General features: G+C 45.3%; 1 protein-coding gene across 2 annotated transcripts in view; it reads left to right on the top strand.

Moving 5' to 3' along the window:
- The first annotated feature begins 218 nt into the window (after positions 1-218).
- The window catches only part of REL (REL proto-oncogene, NF-kB subunit), an 83,890-nt gene continuing 57,783 nt past the window's right edge, over positions 219-26,325 (top strand). The window contains exons 1-3 of one of the 2 annotated variants that reach the window (XM_053247026.1): positions 219-427; positions 17,849-17,991; positions 21,458-21,606. In XM_053247026.1, coding sequence (XP_053103001.1) covers positions 421-427; positions 17,849-17,991; positions 21,458-21,606 — 299 coding nt within the window. In that variant the 5' untranslated portion in view covers positions 219-420. Of the gene's footprint in view, positions 428-5,568; positions 5,706-17,848; positions 17,992-21,457; positions 21,607-26,325 lie in introns of those variants that run through there. The other variant, XM_053247033.1, reaches the window with a different exon arrangement.

Below are 26,325 nucleotides of genomic sequence, written 5' to 3' on the forward strand. Positions count from 1 at the left end.
GGGAGCGAAACAGCGGCTTCCCCCACCTGACCTTCAGAAAAATGCTGGGGGTTGTCTTGCTGGAGCCCAGCCCTGACCTCACATGGCGCGCCAAAAGAGAGATTTTGCGGTTTCGAGCGATCCCCTGTGAAGAAGATGATGGTCGCAAGCAGGGGGCGGGGAAACCAGCCCTTCCTGAAGTACGTCACCCTGCCGGTGCCGTCACTACTCGAGGGAAATTCCCACCCCGGTGGGGGAGAAAGGTAGTAGTCGCCAGACCCAAGGGAGAGCAGCCCAGACCAGGAAGAGAATCACACCAGGCAGGCAAGGAGCGCCAGCGAGAGGGAGACCGCGTAGACTGCCGCGAGAGGACGGAGAGCGCCCCGCGAGCCATCCCGGGTCGGGCAGGAGGCGGCCGGCGGGAGAGAAAGCATCACCACCATGGCTGGTAAGGGAGAGAGTTATTATGATGTCTTGTTTACGCCGCCAGGCAGGTGTTCTTGACTGGTTTGTTTTATCCAGACATCGAGTCCTTCCCAAGGACCTGGGATGGCTGAATTTTATTGTCAGTGGTTATAGATATCGTCGCAGAATATAGGCTGTTCCCAGTAAAGCTGCTTTTTGTAATTGGCTGGTGGTGATTTCTGTGGCCCCGATGGTGTAGAGGTGCTCTTCAAGGTCTTTTGGAACTGCATCCAGGGCGCCAATGACCACTGGGATTACTGGGGTCTTTTTCTGCCACAGCCTTTCAATTTCCATTTGTAGATCTTTGCATTTTGTTGTTGTTGTTGTTGTTATTGGGTGGGGGGCGGCGGTTGCTGTCTGGCTGTGACTCAGTGGCGGCAGCAGGTTCGAGCCCTGGCGGTGCGCCCAAGAAGATCTTGGGCAGCAGATGTAGAGACCTCGCGGCTCTGCCTGAAGCCCTGGAGGAGGGCTGCCTGCAAGGGGGAGAGCGTGCGGCTGCGGAGTGAGGGGCCCCGTGGTGCTCGGGCTCTCGGCCGAAGGCTGCGATTCCGCTGGCGGGACGTCCCGCCCCCTGCTGCTGCTGCCGCCGCCATGTCTCGGTGCACCATGCAGGTGCAGCGGCAGCTGCTGCCTGCCTGGGTCTCCAGCAACAGGGACTGAGAAAGACTCAGAAAGTAGCCGCGCGGGCCTGAGCGGAGGCTGTTATTTGTTCCTCAACCTGCACAGTCGTCTTGGGAGTGGTTGTGCTTGCCAACTCCTCTGGCTGGCGCTGCTCCTGTGCCTTCCACAGGACCCAGTTGGGGAGAGGAGAAGGGGTGGGGATCAAAGCTTCACCTGCTTGTTTCCTTTTTCCTGGGTGTCAGGCTGCTGTGGGAGGCACCGGTGCAGAGGCAAGGGTTTTTTTTAAAAATTTATTTAGAAGGGGCAATGCAAAGCACAACGCGAGCCACAACGTGAGACCGGGGAGACCCGAGTTCAATTCCCCAGGTGACTCTGGGCCAGTCACTTCTCTCTCAGCCTAAACTACTTCACAGGGTTGTTGTGAAAGAAAAACTCAAGTATGTAGTACACCGCTCTGGGCTCCTTGGAGGAAGAGCGGGATATAAAATGTAGTAATAATGCAAGGTACACATCCGTCATGCTGGGATAATGTGAAGATCGGTGAGCAGCTTGCTTTGGACAAGTCACACACACACACTCTCTCTCTCTCTCTCAACCTTGCAGGATTGTGGTGAGGTTGAGCTGCCCCTCTGAGCTCCTTAGTGGAGAAGTGCAAATATGATACATAAATACCAGGGCCCGTGAAGAAAGGGCGCAATCCGCCCCCCCCTTCTCAACTCATGATCACACTTGGCACCTACAGTATGGTAGAGCTGTATTATTGCAGGGTACAATCTGAGTCTGAGAGTGTGGCTGCCTCTCAGGCCTCCTGCTAAGCTAAGGTCTTAGCAGGTTTTTTTTTAATGCCTGCTTTAATTTGTTTTATGTTGTTGTGAACTGCCCAGAGATGGAAGTTTGGGGAAGTGTACAAAAATAATTAAATAAATAAATAAATAAATAAATAATGGAAGATGCAGGATTGGTTTGCTGCTGGGTTGCCAAGCTTCTAATCCAAACCACAGAATGGTTTTAAACAGTTAAGTGAGCCTGCCCCAAAGTCTCTTTAATCAGAACAAGGGACTTTTCTGATTACAGTGTTAATCAGAAAAACCAAGGGTGCAGGGGAGAGTATTCTGCCTAGATAACCTTGCTGTCATCATTGTGCGATATTTTTAAAACAATATTTACAACAAATGTTATCTAAAATGCTGAGTTTTTGTTTTTAACCATTTAACTTTCAACATACCTGAGAATGTGCTTTTGCTCCCTCCTCTGATGAACTGATGCCCTCCCCCCAGGCAATTGTCCAGTTTTCCCTGCTCACTGGACAAACAGGCCATTTTCAAAATGTTGATTCTTTTATATGTAACAGGGAGAGCAACTGGTAATGTTCAGTCCCAGGCTGGCTGTTCTTGCTGTCTTCTTTGTGTGTCTTTTTTTATTGTGAGACCTCTGGGTACAGGGAACCATCTTATTATTTGTATTACTTTATTTTTTCTGTGTAAACTGCTTTGATATCTATGTGTGTGTGTGTGAGAGAGAGAGAGAGAATAACAGTATATAAATAATAGTAATAATAATATTTGTGGTATTGATCTGGGATTGACAGTGGTGACTGATCCCTGGATTTCAACTGCAATAATTTATTTATTTGTTTGTTTGTTTAAAATATTCACACCCCACCCCTTCAGTACACTACTGCTTGGGGTGGCTCATAACATTGATAAAACAGATACAATATAAAATATGAGACTAATAAAATTAAACAAATTAAATTAAACTACTTAAAAGCCCAGGTTAAAATGACAATTAAAATGATATATATATATATTTTTAAAAAGTTTCAATTTAAAATTTATTTCAAAAGCTAAAAACTGAGAACTATAAAACCTAAAGAACCTACCAGATATAAGCAGCAGACAAAACATTAAAAAGCCTCTCTAAAAGTTGTGTTTTTAATTGTTTTTGAAAAACACTGAGAGAGGGAGCATGTCGCTCTACATAGCAAGACATTTGAATAACACCAAACCATCCTCGTATTCTAATTGCACAATAGGTATGATTCTCTCTTTCGATACGTATTGACAGACCTCATGAGACAAAGATAAGCCAGTGTTTTCCCTTGCTGGGTTAGGGGGAGTAGGAGGGGATTTACCCAAGTTCTGTACATATTAATTTAAAATTAAGCACTGCTGATATCAAGAGAACAGGCTTCTAGATAAGCATACCCACGATTGTAGCATTATATGTGTGTGTGTGATTGAAGATAAAAGCAGCTTGAAAGATTTCAGCCATACCAAATATCCTTAAATATTGCTTGCCTGTTGCATTTTTTTAATGTCTTATTTTAAATATTTTAAAAACATAGTCAGGGCATGGCTAGAAATCATGACTCTATTTCATCCTACAGGCTCAGCTATTAGCAAGCCAGGTGGATCTGTCTGTTGTTGTTTATATACTGATTTTCAACAAAACAAACATTTTAAAAGCAGTTAAATGGGGGGGGGGAGAATAAGAAGAGGGTCCTAAAAGGACTCTAAAAAGAAACAGAAGGTAGCCACTGAACAGCCACTGTGCTGGGGGTGAATACGAACAGTTGCTCTCCTCTTGTTAAATATAAGAGAACCACCACTTTGAAAGGTGTCTCTTTGCTCAGTTAGCTGGGGTGTATCCACAACTTGACAATCAACACCAAAACTGTACTTAATCCTCCCTCAGTTATCCATTTCTGAAACTCTCTGGTTAACCTTGAGCCCAAACACCATTCTCAAGATTGAGTGTGTACACTAAGGGCTGGTGCCAGACTATTTTGTGCCCTAGGCAAACACATTGACATTCTACACTCTGCGCCCCTCTGAGGTCTGCCCCCTAGGTGGCTGCCTAGTTAGCCTAATGGTAGCACCGGCCCTGTGTACATTATAACTTTATATCAGTTTTATTGCCATATAACTTGCTTGGAAGATGCAAATAATTCTCTGGGAGATTCATAGACCTTCCTTGCAGAACTAAAGTTTGTAGGATTCCCTTGGCGATAAGGCTTTCCCCAGCTTTAATTAAAGTTGGCTTTTGTTGATCAAAGAGAACAAGGTATTGGATGACGAGTTTAATTGCTGTAAGTGGTGCAGTGGGGAAATGCTTGACTAACAAGCAGAAGGTTGCTGATTTGAATCCCCAATGGTATTTTTACCAGACTATGGGAAACACCTGTATTGGACAGCAGCGATATAGAAAGATGCTGAAAGGCATTATCTCATACTGCGCAGGGAGAAGCAATGGTAAACCCTTCCTGTATTCTACCAAAGACAACTACAGGGCTCTGTGGGCGTCAGGAGCCGAAATCGACTCAATGGCACACTTTACTTTAATTGGTGTTTTATTGTTTATCTTATTGTGACCCACTCTGAAGTTTTGGGAATGGGAATAGAGACAGACCCATTTATGAGCTAGGGGAAATAAAATGAAAATACACTCTCTGAGTTGTAGAGAAACATATGTTTTGAAATGATTAGGCATCACATATTCTGTGATGTACGTATATTTGGGGGTGGGTTTTGCTCACAGCTTAACGTCATGTAAACCAAAGGTTTTCTGTGGCCAGTGTTGGAGATTATGATCAAAGACTGATAGCTAAATCTTCATTTTCACTTAGAAAGCAATATGTGCACATCTGATATTCTTGAGAGCATTTGAAAGAGAATTATGGTGTCCCTCTTTCTCCCAATAGATGAATGCCTTCCAATTTAAATATATCTATTTTTTGTATGTATTTCTACCTCTCTGTGGAGCTCATGTTGGCATGCATAGCTTTTCCTTCTAGTTTATCCTCGCAACAACCCTGTGAGGTAAGTTGGGCTAAGAGAAGGTGAGTAGCCCAAGATCATCAACAAGCTTCACAGCTGAGTGGAGTTTTGAACCCAGATCTCCCTAGTCCTAGTCAATGATAGACCACAGTGGCTCGTTCAGGGGCATAGCAAGGTTGGAGTGGGCCCAGAGACAAGATTTTGAAATGGGCCCCCACCGCGGCCGGGCCCGGAGGCGAGGTGGCGGCGGGCCCGGCCACAGTGGTTGCAGCGGACCCGGCCGCAGAGGTATAAAATGGGTTCCCTCCTCACTGAAGCTCAGCTCATGAAGTAAAGAAATCTTAAATGAGGCTGAATAGTGGTAATAAAAAGCATATATATATATATATATATATATATATATATATATATATATATATATATATATATAAACACCTGTGTGCCACAATAGAATATCATCCTAAATTATTTTTTTTTAAGGTTTTGTAAATTGTGGACGATGCAAGTCATTTAATGGTACTAGTGAAAGAAATGCTGTTCTGGTAGCCCCAGGTCTTAACACCCACATCAGTTTTGGAGGATGGATACAACTAGCTGTTGGGAGACCAGCCCACCAAGCCAGACAATGGTGGCAGGAGCATTTGGAGTGAGGAGAAGTGGCACGTCCCATCGGGGCAAGGAGGAGCTATAGAACATCTGCTTTGCATGCAGAAGGTCCCAATCCCTGGCATCTCCAGGTAGGGTTAGGGGAAAGCTGCTGCCGGTCGGTGTTGACAACACTGCGCTAGATGGACCCATGAGTCTGGCTTGGTATAAGGCAACTTCCTATGTTCTTCTGAGGAGAAAATGAACAGCATGTCGGTGAGAAAGGGTGGAAGCAGCACATGGTGGGAGGGTTCCCACGGTGCCACCCCCCCCCAAATACACATACATGCCTTCCCCGCTCCTGAGGCGATCACCTCACCCTGCCTCACGGAAGGGCTGCCTCTCCTCAGGCTTCTCTCACTTGATTCTGCTTGTCCATGTAGGCCGGGCTTGGCGGTACTGTTGTGAGGAGAAAAATTGTGGTGGGTTTGCCCCAAAGGGGTCTGGCCTGGCCTGCACAAGGAGATGGCAATTGCCAGGTGGCAGAGTCAGAGATGTGAAGGCCTGGGGGAAAGGGGTGGGGGAGGTCCCCCCCTTTTTCTGGATGGGACATGTCAACCCCCCACCCCCCGGGCCTTCACATCTCTAGGTAGAGTGGAGTGAGGGTGTCTTTAAAAAAAAAAAAAATTGTTGCCTCATGCAAAATATTCCCTACAAATGAAAAACTTAAGAGTGCTGGACTAGGACCGGGAAGACCCAAGTTCAAATCCCCATTCAGCCATGAGACTAGCTGGGTGACTCTGGGCCAGTCACTTCTCTCTCAGCATAACCTACTTCACAGGGTTGTTGTGAGGAGAAACTTAAGTATGGAGTACACTGCTATGGGCTCCTTGGAGGAAGAGCCTGATATAAATGTTTAAAAAAAAAAGACAAATGTGTGTGTGTGGGGTGGTGGTGGTATATGTTAGCCCAGCCTAATCCCTCCCTTCTGAGATCGTATGCTGTTTGCAAAGAGGTGTGTGTGTGTGTGTGTGTGTTTACACGCAGGGCAGCAATGCAAACAGTATATGCCAGCAGTCTGAAGTGGTATAGTCCAGTCCACCCTGCCAGGACTCTGCCACCTCGTTCTGCTGTATAAGTAACCAGATCTGGGCAGGTTTCCCAAATGGAAGACTCTAATTTGGACAAGTCTCCACTCAATCCTGCTCCAGTTCACGGGCTCTGAACCTGTCCTGAGACTCTGAGACACGGCTCCCAAGGGGATATTTGGTCATCACTGTTGCAGAAGAAGTGTGGAGGGGGGAATTACTGAGGGAAATTGCTGTGTCTCAGAGCAACAACATTAGCGGGGTGGTCCTATTTATTTATTTATTTATTTAATTACATTCTGTATCCTGCTCTTCCTCCAAGGAGCCCAGAGCAGTGTACTCCATACTTAAGTTCCTCTTCACAACAACCCTGTGAAGTAGGTTAGACTGAGAGAGAAGTGACTGGAACAGAGTCACCCAGCAAGTCTCATGGCTGAATGGGGATTTGAACTCAGGTCTCCCCGGTCCTAGTCCAGCACTCTAACCACTACAGGTGAAACTCGGAAAATTCGAATATCGTGCAAAAGTCCATTAATTTCAGTAATGCAAATTAAAAGGTGAAACTGATATATGAGACAGACGTATTACATGCAAAGCGAGATAAGTCAAGCCTTAATTTGTTATAATTGTGATGATCATGGCGTACAGCTCATGAAAACCCCAAATCCACAATCTCAGAAAATTAGAATATTACATGGAACCAAGAAGACAAGGATTGAAGAACAGAACAATATCGGACCTCTGAAAAGTATAAGCATGCATATGTATTCAGTACTTGGTTTGGGCCCCTTTTGCAGCAATTACTGCCTCAGTGCGGCGTGGCATGGATGCTATCAGCCTGTGGCACTGATGAGGTATTATGGAAGACCAGGATGCTTCATTAGCGGCCTTCAGCAATTCTGCATTGTTTGGTCTCATGTCTCTCATCCTTCTCTTGGCAATGCCCCATAGATTCTCTATGGGGTCAGGTCAGGCGAGTTTGCTGGCCAATCAAGCACAGTACACTGTATACTTTTCAGAGGTCCGATATTGTTCTATTTTTCAATCTTTGTCTTATTGGTTCCATGTAATATTCTAATTTTCTGAGATTGTGGATTTGGGGTTTTCATGAGCTGTACGCCATGATCATCACAATTATAACAAATTAAGGCTTGACTTATCTCGCTTTGCATGTAATGCGTCTGTCTCATATATCAGTTTCACCTTTTAATTAGCATTACTGAAATTAATGGACTTTTGCACGATATTCTAATTTTCCGAGTTTCACCTGTATACCACGCTGGCTCTATATCAGGGCTGCTCAACTTCAGCCCTCCTACAGCTGTCGGCCTACAACTCCCATAATCCCTGGCTATTGGCCACTGTGGCTGGGGGTTGTGGGAGTTGTGGTCCAAAAACAGCTGGGGGGCCTAAGTTGAGCAGGCCTGCTCTAGATGTATGGTTTCTTTTTGGATATGCATTTGTGTACAGGTGGCCCTTGTTATTCGTGGGAGTTCCATTCTGGCTTACAACCTCAGATAAGGAAGCCACGGATAATGGAACCTTAAGTCAATGGAAATTGGGGGGTTAGGTTCCGGGACCCAGGGAAATGACTGAAAAATCACAGAAAGAAAATGGTGAAAGCAGAAATAAGGACGGGGCACAGCACTGTACGTAGGCCACCTCCGCTCTCCCCCTCTCCAGCTCCTCCAGCAGTGCCTAATCATGACATTTTCTCACCTCACTGTTGAAGTCCAGCACTTAGCAGCACAAGCTCCTTGGCCTGATTGTTTGGTAGGTTGGCCGAAGAGGCTGCACAAAATTAAATCCAGTAAAAGTAAGCACACACAGAGGAGTGTGTGAGAATCTAGGAGTGAGAGGAGAATCAATTTTCAATGGATAATTAAAATTAATTTTTTAAATTTTAAATTAAAGAATACGGTATGGTAATTATCAAAATTAAAATGAATTTTTAATTTGAAATTTTTAATTGAAAATGTCATCAGAATTAAAATCAAATGTATAGAAGTGACGATTGACACCTTACAAGGGCAGCACAATGCTACAAGAGGCTCAAGAACACGGATCCAAGAAGCTCCCCAGGCATGGCTCAGAAAGGGCTCCCAAAGGCTCCAGAACAATGGCCCCGGAGGGCTCCTAATGGCTCCCTAAGGATACCAAATGCTGCCAAATAACATCATAAACGCTGCCAAACAATGCAAATAAATAAATAAATAAATGCTACCCCAAATGCTTTTTAGAAGCACAACAAACTCTAAACATGCCGGCCAAATCACTCCACAGTCCTCCTCCAAACTCCTCTCACAGCCTATGAGCATGTGTGGCAAGAGCACGGCCATGTTAGGGCAGAGCTGTGCTGCCAAAAACCATGGATATGTGAAGCCACGCCCTGCAGATAACGGGGTTGGGTATAGATTGCCCCGCCGCAGTTTTGTGAAACCGCGAGTGCCAAAACCATGGATAATGAGGGCCGCTTGAATCCCCCTGCCTCCTTTCCATTCTGATAAGCTAAGGAAAGGGTGTGCTTTTCCTGTCAGCCCTGCAACATGGGATATGCAGCAAAGCATAAGTGTCATAAGGTGTTGTTAGACTGAAGCAGGCTTTGAAGTTGTCGGTCCCAGCCCTGGAAGCGCTGAGTAATCACAGCTAGGGATGTGCACGGAATCGGCGAGGGCCGGTTTGATGGCGAGGGGTGGGTGGGATGGCTTTAAGGGTGGGGGTGAGTTCACTATGTTGATTCCATAGGAGGAAAGAGTTTAGTAATTTTTCTCTTGTTTTCATTTGCGGCACATAAACCCAGTGATGGATTTCTCTATGCCTGAAATCCAGCTTGATCCTTGATCTCCTCCTCCCAAGATGCTGGGAAGTGAATGTATTTTATACCCTTTGAGGGGGAAAGTGATGGGATATGTATTTTCTGGTGCTTAAGGATGTGAACCAAATTTTACTAGCCAACATCCAAACTGGTGTCATGCTGGCAGAAGAGTATTTCCGTCACACATGGAGAGAGGGGCAATTTTTGCAAATCCCTCTTTCCATTTGCTGCTGCCTCTGCCTCCCAAAAATATGTCCCTTACAGTTCCCAACCCACAAGATATATTTTTGGAAGGCACAGGCACTTGCACAGAGAAGGGAAGATTGTTGAAAACCATCTCCTCCCCCTTATGCATGATGGAAAGTGCTTTTCTGCCAGCATGACATTAGGCTGGATGTCTATTAATTTTATATACATCAGTGGTGGAATGGACATGATGGACTTCAAATTATTCACACAGTATTCATGTAGGAAAATGAAGATCAGGGGAAGTAAGCTGGGAGAGCTTTTGGTTCCAATATAAAAAAGAGTATTCATGTCTCCTGCTCCCATCCCACTCTTCAATGTTTCTCATATACCTCCTATTCTAAGAAGAGGCTTTCTCTCTTTTCTTCCTCCCCCACCCCCTTTTAGACAAGGCTTCCTCAGTAATCAATAATTCCAACACGATGTCCACCTGATAAGAAATCAGTTTTTAAGGAAACTGTTGACAATATACTACCAAAGTGTAGTATAATACATGTGCTAAAAGCCAACTTATATGTATAACTATGGGGGACAAAGATCTTGTAAACTGTAAATTTAAAGAGCCCCTGGTGGCGCAGTGGTAAAACTGCTGCCCTGTAACCAGAAGGTTACAAGTTCGATCCTGACCAGGGGCTCAAGGTTGACTCAGCCTTCCATCCTTCCGAGGTTGGTAAAATGAGTACCCAGAATGTTGGGGGCAATATGCTAAATCATTGTAAACTGCTTAGAGAGCTCCGGCTATAAAGCGGTATATAAATGTAAGTGCTATTGCTATTGCTTACACACACACACACCCCCACACACCACATTTCCCCTGCTGGCAAGCGAGTATGTAAGAGCCCATCAGGGCAGCAGCGTACCTCTCTGGCGCCCCGTGCCGCCGTTTACCAGATGTCACCGGAAGTAGCAACGGCAGCCTATTGGTTGGTAGGTGTACAAAACTAAAAACAATATGAAAAGTCACAGACTGAGATCCACGAAACCATAAAAACAATAAATCCATGAAGCAATAAAAACAATTGCATAAAAATTATTAAAAACCAATTATTAAAATTAATTCTAATTAAAAGCCTGTGGTAACAGCAGTGTCTTGAGGGTCTTTTTGAAAACAAATAGAGAAGGAGATGCTCTTATTTCAGCAGGGGACATATTCCAAAGCCCCGGGACAGCCACAGAAAAAGCCAGGCCCCAAGTTACTACCAAACGAGCTGGCAGCAACCATAACTGGACTTCTCCAGAAGATCTTAACAGGTGGCAGGGTTCATGACGAAGGCAAGATCACTGGTCAATGGCTGTGTGTTTGGTTTTTTTAAAAGTTGAACTATCCCCAATTTCTAGAAAATCCAAGATATTTCCCCAGATCTGATTGAGGCAAATGCCATCCTCTATAAAATTTGGTAAAGAGAACAGTGTTCCAAAATAGATGGGGAGGGTCTGTGTGTTAGGCCATGCACCAAATTGAATCAGTAATCAGACTTGATTTGATGTGGGCCCTGTCAGACAATTTTTCATTGGATTGGATCCAATGAAAACAATTGTCTGCTAGGGCTCTATCCAACTGGATCTCATCCAAAAGGCCTAATATTATTTATTTTATTGATTGATTTAACATATTTGTATACTACCCCAAACTAATGTCTCTGTCCGATCTCTGTTGAGAGAATATGGTCTCAATCGGATCAGATTGGATCTTTGGGGGTTGAGGGCTTTGCTTGTTGACAGCACAGTGAGCTAATTGGTTGGTTGCTTGTGCCTTTGAGTCGGTGTTGACTCCTGGTGACCGCAGAGCCATGAGATTCTCTTGGTAGAATACAGGAGGGTTTACCACTGCCTTCTCCTGCGCAGTGTGAGACGATGCCTTTCAGCACCTTTCCCCACTGTGCCATTCTCCTTCTTATTTGAAAAAGCTGCTGCTGTCATGATATTGCGTCTTTCCCCCACTGTGCATTACTAGACAAGAATAGTTGCCCCCTATGGTGGATGTCCAGTAAGGCCAGACCATAACGCTTCTGACAGCATTATGGTCCAGCCCCTGGGGAGTAAGGCTGAATGTTTAAACTCCACTGGTGCTGCTTATCAAGACAGCAGCATTTTCAAGTAAGGAAAAAGAAGAGTCCCCTCTACTGTTGGAAGGTAAGGCCTCCAGTATATTTGCTCAGTAACCCCTGCTGACGGGAGCAAAGAGGCACCTTTTAAAGTGGTGATCCTCTTGTATTTAGCAGAGGGAGAATAACTGGCCCTGTCCAGCCCCATCACAGCATCTGTCCAGGGGTTGTTGCTGGTGTCTAACTTGTGTTTCTTTTAGAATCTTGTGAGCCCTTTTAGGACAGGGAAGGGAACCATCTTACTTATTGCGAAGGGCCTTTGTAAACTTCCTTTTTATTATCAACCTGAAGGCAGAGAGTCTAGAAGAATAAATGTACTTTATTAGGAAGTTAGAAACTTCCCCTATTGTTTCAAAAGCGAGGGGGGAGGGGGTGTCCCTTCAGGGATTGCTAACAAGCTGGAACTATATAGTGTGTAGTTGGAGATAGCAGAGATATATCTCTAGGCGCGTACCACGCCCAACAGCATATCTTGCAAGCTGATGAATCTGGAAGTTAGCACCTCGTTACTGGAATAAGCAAGTTAAGCATGCACCCAGAACAGGTTTAGTAAACAAACCTGAAACAGGTTACATGTTGTTTTATTTCATTTGCAGTCTAGTAGCTAATTAATGTCTGCAAGTCCTAAATGGAATTCGATCGGTCCTTGCGAACAAAAGGAAATGTGGAAGGGCAGGGCTGCAATTAACCATTATGCTAAGCCTTTTGCAGCACCGCTCCCCAAACCAATCTGGGCTCTTGATACGGGAAGCGTGAAATCTGCATGCTGTCATGAGGATTGCTTTAAATTTTAGAAAATCAGCATCTGAACAAATGAATGTAGCATTCCCTGTAAAGTTCTCATTCGATGACAACTTTTGGGGCTTTCATTGTCAAGGGCTTAAGGAGGGAGATTGATTAATGTTTTGATATTCAGGAAAAGTGTCAGCATTTCATCTGCAACAGGAGTTCCCAACCTTGGCTCCCCAGATGTTGTTGGGAGTGGACTACAAGCTCTAGGGGAGAGGGGGCCCATGTTCATTGATCTCTCTGGCAGCCCCTTGGAGTGAAGGAAATAATGAAGATAGGAAGGGGTGGAACTGGGGGCCCTCAGGAGCTTGGGGCCCCAGGTTCTTTGAACCCATCTGCTCAGTTATAGCTACACCCCTGACAAGCTCCATCATCTCCAGCCACAATGGCCTGTAGCTGAAGTGGCACAGCTGGGAAATGCTTGACTGACAAGCAGAAGGTTGCCAGTTTGAATCCCCACTGTTACTATATTGGGCAGCAGTGATATAGGAAGCATCTCACACGCCACGGGAGGAGGCAATGGTAAACCCCTCCTGTAGCCTACCAAAGAGAACCACAGGACTCTGTGGGCACCAGGAGTCACAATCGACTTGACTGCACACTTTATTATAATATCTGGAGAGCCAAGTTGGAGAAACCCTGATCAACCCCTGCTAACTTGGCAAAGAGGCACCTTTTAACATGGTGATTCTCTTTCTTTAGCAGGGGGAGAGTAACTGGCCCTATCCATCCCCAGCACAGTACTTCCAGTGACAGTTGCTGGTATCTAACGTTTCTTTTGATTGTGAGCCCTTTGGGGACAGGGTTCCATCTTATTAGTTTGTTATTTCTCTGTGTAAAGCGTCCTGAGCCATTTTTGGAAGTGCAGTATAGAAATCGAATAAACAACAACATAAAAGCCTCCTAAGACATGAAGAACTGAGAGCCAAACTAGATAGGATGTGGAAGATTTGTGATTAAAACTTCTACCTTTTTTTTTTTTTTTGCTTCAGTTTAAAGCAGCCATGCAGTAGTGGGTAAAATATAATGTGTGCCATTGAGTCGATTTTGACTCCTGGCGCCCACAGAGCCCTGTGGTTGTCTTTGGTAGAATACAGGAAGGGTTTACCATTGCCATCTCTCGCGCAGTATCAGATTATGCCTTTCAGCATCTTCCTATATTGCTGCTGCCCGATATAGTACCAGTGGGGATTCGAACCGTCAACCTTCTGCATGTTAGTCAAGCATTTCCCAGTGGTACGGCAGTTGATAGGGGGCTAAGGCCTGTGCCCGGATCCAAGGGATCCCTCCCCTACTGTTCTCCAGAGCCATGAACAAGTTGCAGGGAATCTTCTCCTCTTGTGAGGATGAGATTCTCTGCAGCTCAGTGCAGTGTCTGAGAGATCCTGCAACCCTCCTCTTGGTGATCCCCCTGCTCAGATAAAAAGAGGACAACTCTGAAGGATAGGGTGCCCGAGGGGAAACTGATTTAAGCCTGTTACCTAGACACACATTCTCCTGACTCTTGCAATTTTTGTTTTTAAAATTGTTTTTGCTGGTGCCCAGGAGTGCTTTTGCATTCATGACAAATAAAATAAATTTTGCAAGTGATCGTTCTCCATTACTTCAGCAAGTAGTTGAAGGAAAATACTGAAGCTCAGAATACCCAAGACATTATCAAACCTGATTTAAGCCTATTCTGCAGGGGGACACACACAGTCTTGATTTGCAGTTTTTTAAAAAAGGATTCCTTTCCTCTTTAATCCGACAAGCAGGCATTCCCCCTGCTTTTGCCTTTGGCATGGGGTTGCACACTGTGGGCTTTAGTAGCACTATATTAAGTTCCATGTGGAACTAGATCTGTAATTCCCCTTCCTGCTAATTGAAGAACAGCTAGGCCTCAGCAGTGCCAAAGGGCCCTATTAAGGGAGTCATCTTAAATTCAGAGTCGTCTTCTGTTTTGGTAAATACGGTGCATATTTGTAATTCCCTACTTCTTATACCATCTCCTCCCTGGACAAAGAAGCACCTTTTCAAGTGGTGAAAGGAGAGGAGAGTTGATCTTGTGGAAGTAAGCATGAATTGTCCCCTTAGCTAAGCAGGGTCTGCCCTGGTTGCATATGAAAGGGAGACTAGAAGTGTGAGCACTGCAAGATATTCCCCTCAGGGGATGAAGCCGCTCTGGGAACAGCAGAAGGTTTCAAGTTCTCTCCCTGGCTTCTCCAAGATAGGGCTGAGAGCGGTTCCTGCCTGCAACCTTGGAGAAACCGCTGCCAGTCTGTGAACACAATACTGAGCTAGATAGCCCAATGTCCTTACTCAGTATATGGCAGCTTCCTATGTTCCTATCATTAGCAGGGGGAGAGCAACTTGCCCTCTTCAATTGAACATTTTTCCAGTGAAGGTTGTTCAAGTTTTGGGGGCATGTTTACCATTGCCTCCTCCCGCACAGTATGAGGTTATGCCTTTCAGCATCTTCATATATCCTTCTCCCCTTCAAAGTGGAGGAGAGCGGGTCCATACCTGCTCCCCTTATCACCTGCCATCACCATACTCCCAGCACTCCCTCCAGGATTAGCTGCACACTGGCAGGGCATCTCTCAGCTGCCCGTGCACCTGACGCCGGCACGCACATTGTCTCTGTACATGCGCATCGGCCATCTGCATGGTCTGAAGGGGAGGTGCCCCACGATTCGGCTTCCAAATCGCATTTTGGCACATCTGAAGTATATAAATCCCATCAAGTTTTGAGCACTGAGCTCTTCATCTGAAAGGCATTGGCTGACATTCAGAACAAGGAAGTGTTAGTGCAGCAAGAGAGCATGGTCAATTGGGGGATGGTGCATCAGCGAAAAGGCCATTTTTAACACTCTCTTCTTCCCCACTAAGCCCCCTGTGCTGCCTTAAAAATATGTCCCTGAGGGCCCAACCCTCAGGGACATATTTTCAGGTGTCGCAGAAGGCTTACTGAGAAAGGAGAAGGTGTCAAAATTTGCCACATTTCAGGTGCAGCTAGTTGGGATGTTCTGTTAGGCTACTCTCTTGCTGCACTGGTGCATTCTGTTAGGCTACTCTCTTGCTGCACTGGTGCATCCGTCCTCTGTATGTCAGCCGCTATGTTTAATATTGTCAGTGTTGTTTTTCCTCCATGCAAACACATATCAAATGAACAGAAATACAGTAAAACACACAAAAACAATTGCCAATAATATTCAAAACAAGAGCTAAGATACAGGGGATCAAACTGCACCCTACAAAGAAGTACAAATAAAAGGGAGTTTTATAAGACATAACTCCTAAATCACCATATAGATTACACACATACAAAACCGAACTATGTGTTAAGAAGCTAAAGGTGTCCGAAAAGGATATGGGTACTTTCTCTTACTGCAGGGGTTGCCAACCTGAGGCTGTCCAGCAAAGAGACACCTTTTAAAGTGACGATTCTCTAATATTTAGTAGGGGGAGAACAACTAGCCCTGTCCAACCCCAGCACAGCATTAGAACAGCCCTGCTGGATCACTTAAGATCAATCTAGTCCAGCATCCTGTTTCACACAGTAGCCCACCAGGTGCCTCTGAAAAGTCAACAGGCAAGAGGTGAGGGCATGCCCTCTCTCCTGCTGTTGCTCCCCTGCAACTGGTCTTTAGAGGCATCGTGCCTCTGAGGCAGATTGGACAGCATCCGCCCAGGGGTTGTTGCTGGTCTCTAACTTGTGTTCCTTTTAACACTGCAGCTGGGAGTGATGGGAGTTGTAGTCCAGCAACCGCTAGAGAGCCACAGATTGGCCACCCTGTCTTACACTCCTAGACTGCTGCCTGACTGACAGCATAGAGTTCCATCCTTTTGGAGGCATGGGCACAGATGGAGACTTCAGACGGCACTGATAATGCTTGGTCAGCTTTATTCAGAGGGTTATGTTGTTGTAGAGGAGAAAGCAAACATACTTTTCCATGTTTGGGGCCTGTGTTTGTACCCTGCTTTGAAGTACACGAGTCAGCTTTCAGGTTACATGTTTTACCCTGCAGGAAGCAGTCATTAGCTCAGAGAACACAACAATTTGCAAATTCTTTGGCTTGCATTCCCATCTTGAGCACGCAACATACATATCACTGGATGACTGAACCATCTTTAAATTACAGCACAATTCAAAAGTTAAGATAAGCGTATTTCCAAATAGCCCTAATTAATGCTTTCAGTTTCAAGCGCTACATTCAGTGTGATTTCCCAGGAAATGTCCCAGTTTCTCATCCGGTAGTTTTCACCACTGCTAATGAGGATCATCGCTTTTGCCAGAAGATCTAGAATACTCTCCCTTTAGCAGACAGCAAGACTTCCTCTACTTGAGGCAACCTTCAGCTTAAGTAAACTCTGCTTCTTCCTGTCTTTGCTCCTGTGTTTACACTTGTGTCTGTCTCCAGAATAAAAGTGGACTGAAGTGTGGGAGGAAGGCAATGGGCATGCTGTCCAGTTTGATTTTGGGGTTTGCCCCTTAAATGTCTGGTATAATTATCTAATTAAAAGTATTTTTAAAACTTAATATTTTTGGTAGGGCGGCTTCTTCTTCTTCTTCTTCCTCCTCCTCCTCCTCCTCACTTGGAAACCGGCTCAAAGAGCAGGGACAGTAGCTTCCTGACTGGCAGAAGGACCAGCCAATGAGTGCTGTGCCCAGCCCTGCTCTAAGGAGGCTGAAATTGCTTTATGATTGACCAGCCCAAGAGTGCTATGCAAATTCAGCTACCTACCAAACCGCCTCTCCTTCTTCAATGGGCTGGTTTGTGAAAGAGCCACAGTACTCAGGTAGAACACCGGCTTTGGCGGCCACAGTTTCAATCCCTGGCATCTCCCAGGATGTAGGAGTGGGAAATACTTACCCACCTGAAGCCCAAATTGCTGCTGCCAGTCAATGCAGATAATACTGAGAGAGATCAATGGTCTGACTGGGTATAAGGGAGCTTCATAAGGCAACTCTGCATCCACCACCATGGCCAACCCATCTTTGCTCTTCATGTCTTTCCTGTGTTCACTATTATCAGCAGGAATTTGTTCAGCAATTAATGATCTCGCATCACAGGGTCCAATTAATCTGCAACTGGGGATATTCTGTCTGTAAATATGACTAATCATGATATTTTGGTTACCGTTTCCTTTACTGTAGATAAGCTCATGTATTGCAGAGATCCTCTTGTATTGCAGAGTCCATGCACACATAAAATTAATGTTCAAAGATGTTTTAAAATATGGCTTTTCTTTGCTAATCTGCTTGAATTGTACTGCAAGCCCTTTAAAGAACATGGAATAGCTTTTTAAATCATTTAAAACTGTTGTACCCTGATATCTTCAGATTGGCTGGAATTTTTGTTTTAGCTTGATTTGTTGTTCTCCCCTTCTTTTAAGGTGGTCATGAACCATACATTGAAATATGTGAGCAGCCGAGACAGAGAGGGATGCGTTTCCGATACAAATGCGAAGGGAGATCAGCAGGCAGCATTCCAGGAGAACACAGCACTGATATCAACAGGACTTTCCCATCAATACAGGTATTCCTGTTTGTCACAATGACCTATTTGCTTTTTATTTGCTTTTTGAGGGAATGAAATCTGGAATTTTTTCTCAACAGGCAAAGATGTGGGATCTTAAGGGGTGTGGCTAATGGGTGCTGACTTCGGGTGCGGAGCCAATGTCTGTTTCCTCCTCTATTCGTTTACTGAATGTGGGAGTAAAGTGAGTGAATGGGGCTTAATATTATTAATATAATATTATTAATTAATTAATTAATTAATGCCCAGGGCATTAACATGATGGGAGTTGTAGTCTAACAGCATCTATTTTATAAAATAAAATAAAACCCCTGAAAGCAGTGATGCCTTGGCTATTGAAATGGAGCAGGAAGCTTCTTTGCAGACTTGGTGGCTGACATGATGTGCAACACACCAGGGTTGCCCATTGGCCAGTACTGCTGAAGAAAGGACAAGCACTGCCCACAACATTGCTCAAGTGCAACAGTGAGTTCAGTTGTGCAATGACTTAAAGTTGCACAATGACTTAAAACTGCATGCCTGCTGTTGTGCAGGGCTGCTTCTATTGGAAGCAGTGGAAATAGCCTGCACAATTACGGGTGTCTAGGTTTAAGTAGTTGTGCAACTGTCTGCTTGCACATCACTTCCAGGGCTGCCTGCTCTATGCACAGCAGTGCCAGCCAGTGGCCAGTGCTGATATTGTGTTGTGCGTCATGTCGGCCACTAAACCCCTGCTAACTTGGCAAAGAGGCACTTTTTAACATGGTGATTCTCTTTATTTAGTGGGGGGAGAGTAACGGCCCTATCCACCCCCAGCATAGTACCTCCAGTGACTGTTGCTGGTGTCTATCTTATGTTTCTTTTTAGATTGTGAGCCCTTTGGGGACAGGGTTCCATCTTATTAATTTATTATTTCTCTGTGTAAACCACCCTGAGCCATTTTGGGCAGGGCGGAATAGAAATCCAATAAATAATAATAAATAATAATAAATAATAATAAATAATAAACATAGCAGATGGAATAGAACCTCCGACAGTTTCTTGGCTGCCTTGTCCCACCTCAGCAGTGTATAACAAATGTGTCTCTCTTTTCGTGAGCTTCATGTCTGCCTGCCCCGAAGCATAGTGAGTAATGGCCCAGGGCACTGCCTTCTGTCTCCTCTCATGGCTGGAGAACAGTTCCTAAGACAGTACAGCTTCCTAGAGTTGATCGGTTTCTGCAGGGTAGTGCCATTTGGATCATATCTGGCTGCTCTATGTGCGCGACCAGCTCAGGCAGCTGCCGGCAGGGCAGTTCTAAAAGTTCCCTTTAAAAGCAGGTAAGGAGTTCCTTACCTGCTTGCCTGCTGCTTTTCTGCTGGCAGCTGCCGCTCTCCAAAAGGCCGCATGCGGCTGCGGTGCTGTTCCCTGCAGCCTCCGTGGCAACAGAGGAGGTGCCAAACTGGCTCGTGCACATTCCTAGAGCTATGAACTGGTGGTGCAGGATTAATGGAGGCTGAGTGAGGGGAAATAACGATTGATTATCAAGCTCCCTCCCTCCAAACAATTCCTGCCTGAGACAGAAGTTTAGCATGGTGTCATAACTGGGCTGGGCGGTTGTCATATCTTTTTTTATCCATTGAATTCGGTGCAGGGAAGACAGGAGTCGTTGTGTCTGGACTGCATGGTAGCAATCCCTACAGTTCCACCAGTTAATTCTAGTGGGGCAGATATGTTAACCCTCAGTTCAAACCTTAATTGATTAATCTCCCAGTTGAATTGATGCAAGGTTACGCTGAACATAGGAAGCTGCCTCCTACTGATTCCATCTAGGTCAGTTTTGTCTACGCAGGCAGACAGCTGCTCTCCAGATATTTCTTAGCCCTACTTGGGTATGCCAAATATTTCTGGTTTGATCTGCTGTTTGTGTTCTTTTGGAGGGTGAGGGTTAGTTGTGCTTGTTCTGTGTGGTTGGTTTGGTTCCTGGCTGTTATTGCCAATTGTATTTTTAATGGCTTGTTTTTACTCTCCACTGCCTTGAGCTCTAGTTCTTGGAGGAAAGGCGGTATAGAAATCAACTAACTAAATCAGGGCTGGGGATTGTAGCTCAGCAACATCTGGAGGGCCACAGGTTGGGCACCCCTGAACTAAATCAAATATGTGTGGGTGTTTGGATTTTTGCAATCAGTCCCACCTTTGACAAAGCTAGGCTTCCCTCTTTTGTTTTCATCCTTGTTTCTGGTGTGGTTGCTCTTCTCCTCCTCACTGCCTGCCCGGGCAGGGGTGGGGGAATTGGGAATACCTTTCCCCTTGCCAGCTGTAGCTGTCAGTTATTTTAAAACTAAAGCAGGGATTCCCAACCTTAGGTCCCCAGATGGGAGTTGTAGTCTAACAACTGGCCCTCTCCATCCCCAGCACAGCATCCCTCCAGTGGCTGTTGCTGGTGTCTATCTTGTGTTTCTTTTTTAGATTGTGAGCCCTTTGGGGACAGGGAGACATCTTTACCTACTTACTTACTTAATGTATTTATTATCTCTTTCTCTATGTAAACCGCTTTGGGAAACCCTTTTTCAACCCTTTGTTGAAAAGCGGTATATAAATATTCGTCGGATTTGAGACTTCTAGGGGCCCAAGATTGGAAACTCCTAACCTAAAAGGTGGTGGTGATTTCTTGAAAAGTGTGGTATAAATATTGGTCGACAACATTCTGACAAACCAAGTGTGCACTTCACACCGCTCCACTGTGCTTGGAATCCCTACCGGCATTCCGCTAGAGCCCTAGAACATACACATTTCAGAGGGCTCCAGGTGTTCCAGAAGCATTCTATTACAGTGGAGCATTCTCTAAGGCAGAGTGTGTTTCTGCTTTTATAGATTGTTCCTGGAGCATGGGGGAAATCCTCCAAAATATATGTGCTTTTGCACCCTTGCACAATTCAACAGAGCAGTACAGGGACTCATACCACATCCCCGCAACTGCTTGAACTGCACTTACTTTTGTAGTCAGGATTGTGCTATTTGCTAAGCAGGGTCTGTCTTGGTTTACATTTGGATGGGTGACTACATGTGAGTGAGTAAGAGATTCCCCTTAGTAGTTGGGGCCATAGCTTAGTGGTGGAGCATTTGCTTGCATGCAGAAAGTCACCGGTTCACTCCCTGGTAGAGTCTCTAGGCAAGGCTGGGAGAGACTCCTGCCTGAAACCTTAGAGAGCCACTGCCAGTCAGTATAGACCAGGCCTGCTCAATTTAGGCCCCCCCCCCAGCTGTTTTTGGACTACAGCTCCCATAATCCCCAGCCACAGTGGATAATAGCCAGGAATTATGGGAGTTGTAGGCCAACATCTGTAGGAGGGCCAAAGTTGAGCAGCCCTGGTGTAGACAATACTGAGCTAGTTGGACCAATGGTCTGACTTGGTATAAGGCAGCTTCCTGTGTTCCTATGTCAACAAATTTAAATAAGGTAATAATTAATTAATTAATTATCTTTTCATTTGTTTTTCTTTTGAAGATTCTGAACTACGTTGGGAAAGTAAAAATCAGAATAACATTGGTAACAAAGAATGAACCCTACAGGCCGCATCCCCACCGGCTGGTTGGAAAAGACTGCGAAAATGGCTACTATGAAGCCGAATTTGGGCCAGAACGCAGAATCTTGATGTAAGTAGTGAGCATTGGCCATGGTTAAGGATTATAACTCTATCAAACCATATGCTAAGCACGTTTTCCATCAGGGCTTGCATTTGGTTTCCTTGTCTTTTGATTAGGGCTGCAGGCTTCGTTGTGCACAGTGTCCTAAACGTAAGGTCCAGGTTGGAGGCAAGAAGTCTATGATCAGCTTTTAAAAGGAATAAAACATAGGTCAGGGTTTGGAATCAAGTGTATATGCTTAAAGGCTTCTTCCCAGAAGAGCAAAATAACCTTGCGGGGTTAGAACATATGTGTAAAATACAAATATTTCCATTGCTCAATAGTCTTGATTTTTGGAAGCCATTCTAGGGCTCTCTGGGTCAAGCTAGATATGACGTGGGAGTTCTCTTGCTAGAGCTCCCCACATTTTTCCTATGGGCAGGTTCACACAACCCTCCGAAGGTCAATCAGAAGACCAGGAGAAGGAACTAGAGGCTCCCTCAGTGTGCGTGATCACAGGCAGCACCAGTGTGTCATCTGAACCCACCCAAGTCCAGTTGGCAACTGGCCATCCTGACATCCTGTTTAACAACCTTGTCAAGCTCGCCATTTTGAAGTTTTTCTGCTCTAAAGGAGGGCCCCTGCACATGAGTGCAGGTATAGCCCCTGCACTCAAAATATTCCAGGGGCAAGGTGATATCACAGATGTTGTCTGGTGTTGAGCAGTGTTCCCTCTAACAGGGACTCCCAGATGTTACTGACTACAACTCCCATAGTCCCCAAGCAAAAGCCATTACAGCTAGGAATTCTGGGAGTAGTAGTCAATAACTTCTGGGAATCCCTGTTAGAGGGAACACTGGTGTTGAGATATGGGAATGGGATATGAAGGGTACTGCCCAGCTGGAAATAGTCCAGAAAAATTTCCTAAGGAAGATTTGGGGCCTTCCCCAGGGCATTCCTGCTACTTATCTAAGTATGGAGGTAGGACTGCCTTCAATCTCCATTAGAGTCTATCTAGCATTGTTAAGGTATTTCAAGAAGTTAGACAGCCTCCCGCAACATCATCTAGTCAAATTTTGTTATTCACATTTTATGGGCGGGAATCAGTGGACCAGACTTCTTTCTCATATCCTACAGTTGTATTCCCTTACTCCGGGGGGTGGGGCACTTAGATCTTGGAGCAGAGAAAACATTAGAGGTTGGCTCCTGGAACGGGGTGGCAGTAGAGATGTTGCTGTGGCGCAGTCTTCAAGGCTTTCACTTTGGTACTACTATTATAAGAGACAAAGAAGTTTCTCACAGTATCTGGGTAACTTTACCCATGTATCACTGAGAAAGACTTTTACAGTTGTATGCTTCCAAACCATGCCTGTGGCATATCTTGAAGGGAGATTCTGCAAACTTCCAGTGGAATAGTGCCTTGGCCCTTGTGGCACTGGCCAAGTGGAGGACATTATCCAGCATGGTGTAGTGGTTAGAGTGCTAGACTAGGACCGGGGGGACCCGAGTTCAAATCCCCATTCAGCCATGATACTAGCTGGGTGACTCTAGGCCAGTCACTTCTCTCTCAGCCTAACCTACTTCACAGGGTTGTTGTGAGGAGAAACCTAAGTATGTAGTAAGTACACCACTCTGGGCTCCTTGGAGGAAGAGCGGGATATAAAATGTAAAATATAAAAAATAAAAAATAACGTCTTACATTTCCCCATCTATAATGTGATTTGGGTTTTCAGATTTAATCTGATTTTTAACTAATTTTAAAATGAGTTTTAAAGCTGCTTTGTATTGTATTTTGTGCCCCACCCTTTGTCTGTTATAATTGAATGTGTTATAAGTTTTTATTACATGTTTCAGTCCTCCGTTGTGAGCCGCCCAGAGAACAATTTATTATGGGGCAGCCAACAAAGTTCATTGTTATTATTATTGTTATTATTATCGTTATTACCAGGGGGGAAATGCTGGGACAGATTATAGATAGATTTAAGGGTTCGTATGCGGGATGTCTGACTTATCTTCTTGTGGATGTGTTTCTATGTGTCAGTTGTCAAGTTGCTACCTTTGCCTTGCTTTCTTCTAAACTCAGGAAGAAATTTATAGCTGCCATGCCCTGTTCTCAATCGTAGCTTTGGTTGTAGTTTAACTTGATCGCTGTAGTAACTTTATGATATGCTGAGTTTCTGTTTTCTGTTTTTCTTTCATGTCATGTTTTATATTATGACCAGTCGTCACAACAATAAACATGACTTACTAACTGGGCAACCCAATTTCTTACCAACCTTGTCAAGCCAACTCCTGTCCTTGGTTACAAACCTTGGGTTGAGATCAGTAACAATCAGGATGGCCAGTTGCAATAAATGGATGTTCAGGCACCTGCATCTTTCCCAGATGGGCTGCTTTGCTACGGCAGGAAATGTCTAAAGTTAAGCTGTTTTGAGCACTGCAACAAAGTGCTTTTTAAGGACGCATATGATGTGCAGGAACTGGGAATTGTCAGGAGCAAAGCTGAATAATGCCATTGGCCATTTGGACAGCACCTTCTGTTGCTGTCCTGACATCATTGTAACCGGTACCCTCATATTAACTCCGCCCCCACCCAGCCTATGTGTAGTGAAGCTGCACCCAGTCGCTGTTTGGAAAAACTCCTGATGAAGTAGGCTCTGATCCAGGAAAGTTTGTGCCACAGGAATGCTGTGATCCTAAGCATGTTTTACTCAGAAATAATTCCCATGGAGTTTGATGGGAGCTACTTCCTGGTATATGTGGGAGGAGAGCTGATCTTGTGGTAGTAAGCATGACTTGTCCCCTTAGCTAATCAGGGTCCACCCTGGATGCATATGAATGGGAGACTACATGTGTGAGCACTGTAGGATATTCCCTTTAGGGGATGGGGCCACTCTGGGAAGAGCAGAAGGTTCCAAGTTCCCTCCCTGGCATCTCCAAGATAGGGCTGAGAGATTCTTGCCTGCAACCTTGGAGAAACCACTGCTGGTCTGTGCAGATAATATTGAGCTAGATGGATCAGTGGTCTGACTCAGTATATTAGGATTGCAGCCGTAATCTGTTACAGGTGCAGTAGTCCTAAACAAGTTTATTTAGAAGTAAAGCCTCCAGAGTTCAATGGGATGGACCCTGGTGAGTGTCTTTAGAACTGCAAGTGCTGCTTAAAACTTGACTTAAGTTGTTTTGGTTCCAGTTAGACGAGTCATTCTGAGAATAGCAAACTGTGCTCTGTGTGAGAGTTGGTTCTGCAGTTGTCTAAAATAGGCAGGAATCCTCCAGAATCGCAGTGCTGAGAAGATTACCATGAGACGGCTCTTTTGCAATGTGCTCTCATTTCTGATATTGCACAGTGTTATCTGGCATTCAACTTCCTATTTTGCATCCTCCCTGGGGTGGGGTGATGTCATGGGTTTTCCATGCGGGAAAGAATCAGGTTGCTGACTGTGGGTGGGGGCAGTCCCTGTGGACTGCCATGTTCGCTCATGTCTTTCTATAGCCATTGCTGAAAAAACCTTCAATTTGAGAGCCATTTCCCACTGTGCTGACTTCTGCACAACGCTGCACTGTCCTCAGTGCTGGGAGGGCCCTTTCAGAGAGACCGAGTCCTCTCTTCAGAGCTCCAGGAGGAAAGCACTGGGAAGAGCTTGCCTTCCAAAATGGCACAAGAGCTCAGGAGGGCTCTGTTTCCCTTCAAGGAACCCCCCTTGGCTCTGGGCAAAGTGCAGCACTGGCCGCCTGGTGTCAGGAGGACTGTGCAGAGTATTCCTCTTCTGCCGAAGCCTCACACAGGCCCAACAAAGCAGTTAGTCAGGGGGCCGCCCTTAGGGTTGATGGAGGCCACCCCGGCTCCCGAACCTCACAAGGAAGAGCACGGAGCTAGATGGACCAATGGCCTGTCTCAGTCTAAAGCAGCATCATGTGTTCCTATGTATCGCTTTCACCCTTTCTCACCAGCCCTACGAGAGTTGCTGACAAAGCTTCCATCTTAACTTCCAGGTACTTTAGAAGCTCAAGCAGGGGCAACTCCCTCTGTTCATTATTCACAGGAAGAGCTGCGGAAGCTTCCCCCATAGTGAGAGGAGAACAGACTTCCTCTTTCACTGTGTTATAAAATGTCTTAAATGAGCACCATACTTGCCGAAACCTTTGCTTCCTCTGTAGAGATCTGAAGTGAGGTTTCCCTTCCCGCCTCGGCAGGAGCAAAATTGCATAGGGCAAGTTTTGGTAGGCCACTGGGGGAGGGATATGGTAGGCGATGGTCTACCAGACCTCCTCCTAGTATCTGCTGGTGACTAGAATTCTTGCAGTGAATGCTGGGTACATTCTGGGTTGGTCCTGCAAGGCACCGAAGTTCTTTAGCAAGAGTGATTTATTGCAGCACACAGATTAATTATGCCTTAACTATCAAGGCACTATGAGTATGCATTCCAGCTTTGTCAACTCATAAGGCAGTGGTGAGCCACAGGGATTCTGGTTTAAGAAAATAACAATTTAAAAAAAGACTGCAGAAGAGTGAAGTCAGCTAAGTACTGCTCAAGAGGGGACTTCCCCCCCCCCATATGGGAGAAAATTCTGTTACAGAGAGACCACATTTAGGGCTTCTCTGTTCTGCGCTCAGGAGTGAAATTGAGGCCCTTTCAGTCTGGAAACAAAGGCGGACGTCCAGACCAAGTTATTCATGAACAGTCCCATTGAAATTAATGGGGCAAGTTAGTGATGACTAACTTCTCCCATCAATTACAGTGAGAC

This window comes from Hemicordylus capensis, chromosome 1 (genome assembly GCF_027244095.1).
Source record: "Hemicordylus capensis ecotype Gifberg chromosome 1, rHemCap1.1.pri, whole genome shotgun sequence".
Taxonomy (NCBI): domain Eukaryota; kingdom Metazoa; phylum Chordata; class Lepidosauria; order Squamata; family Cordylidae; genus Hemicordylus; species Hemicordylus capensis.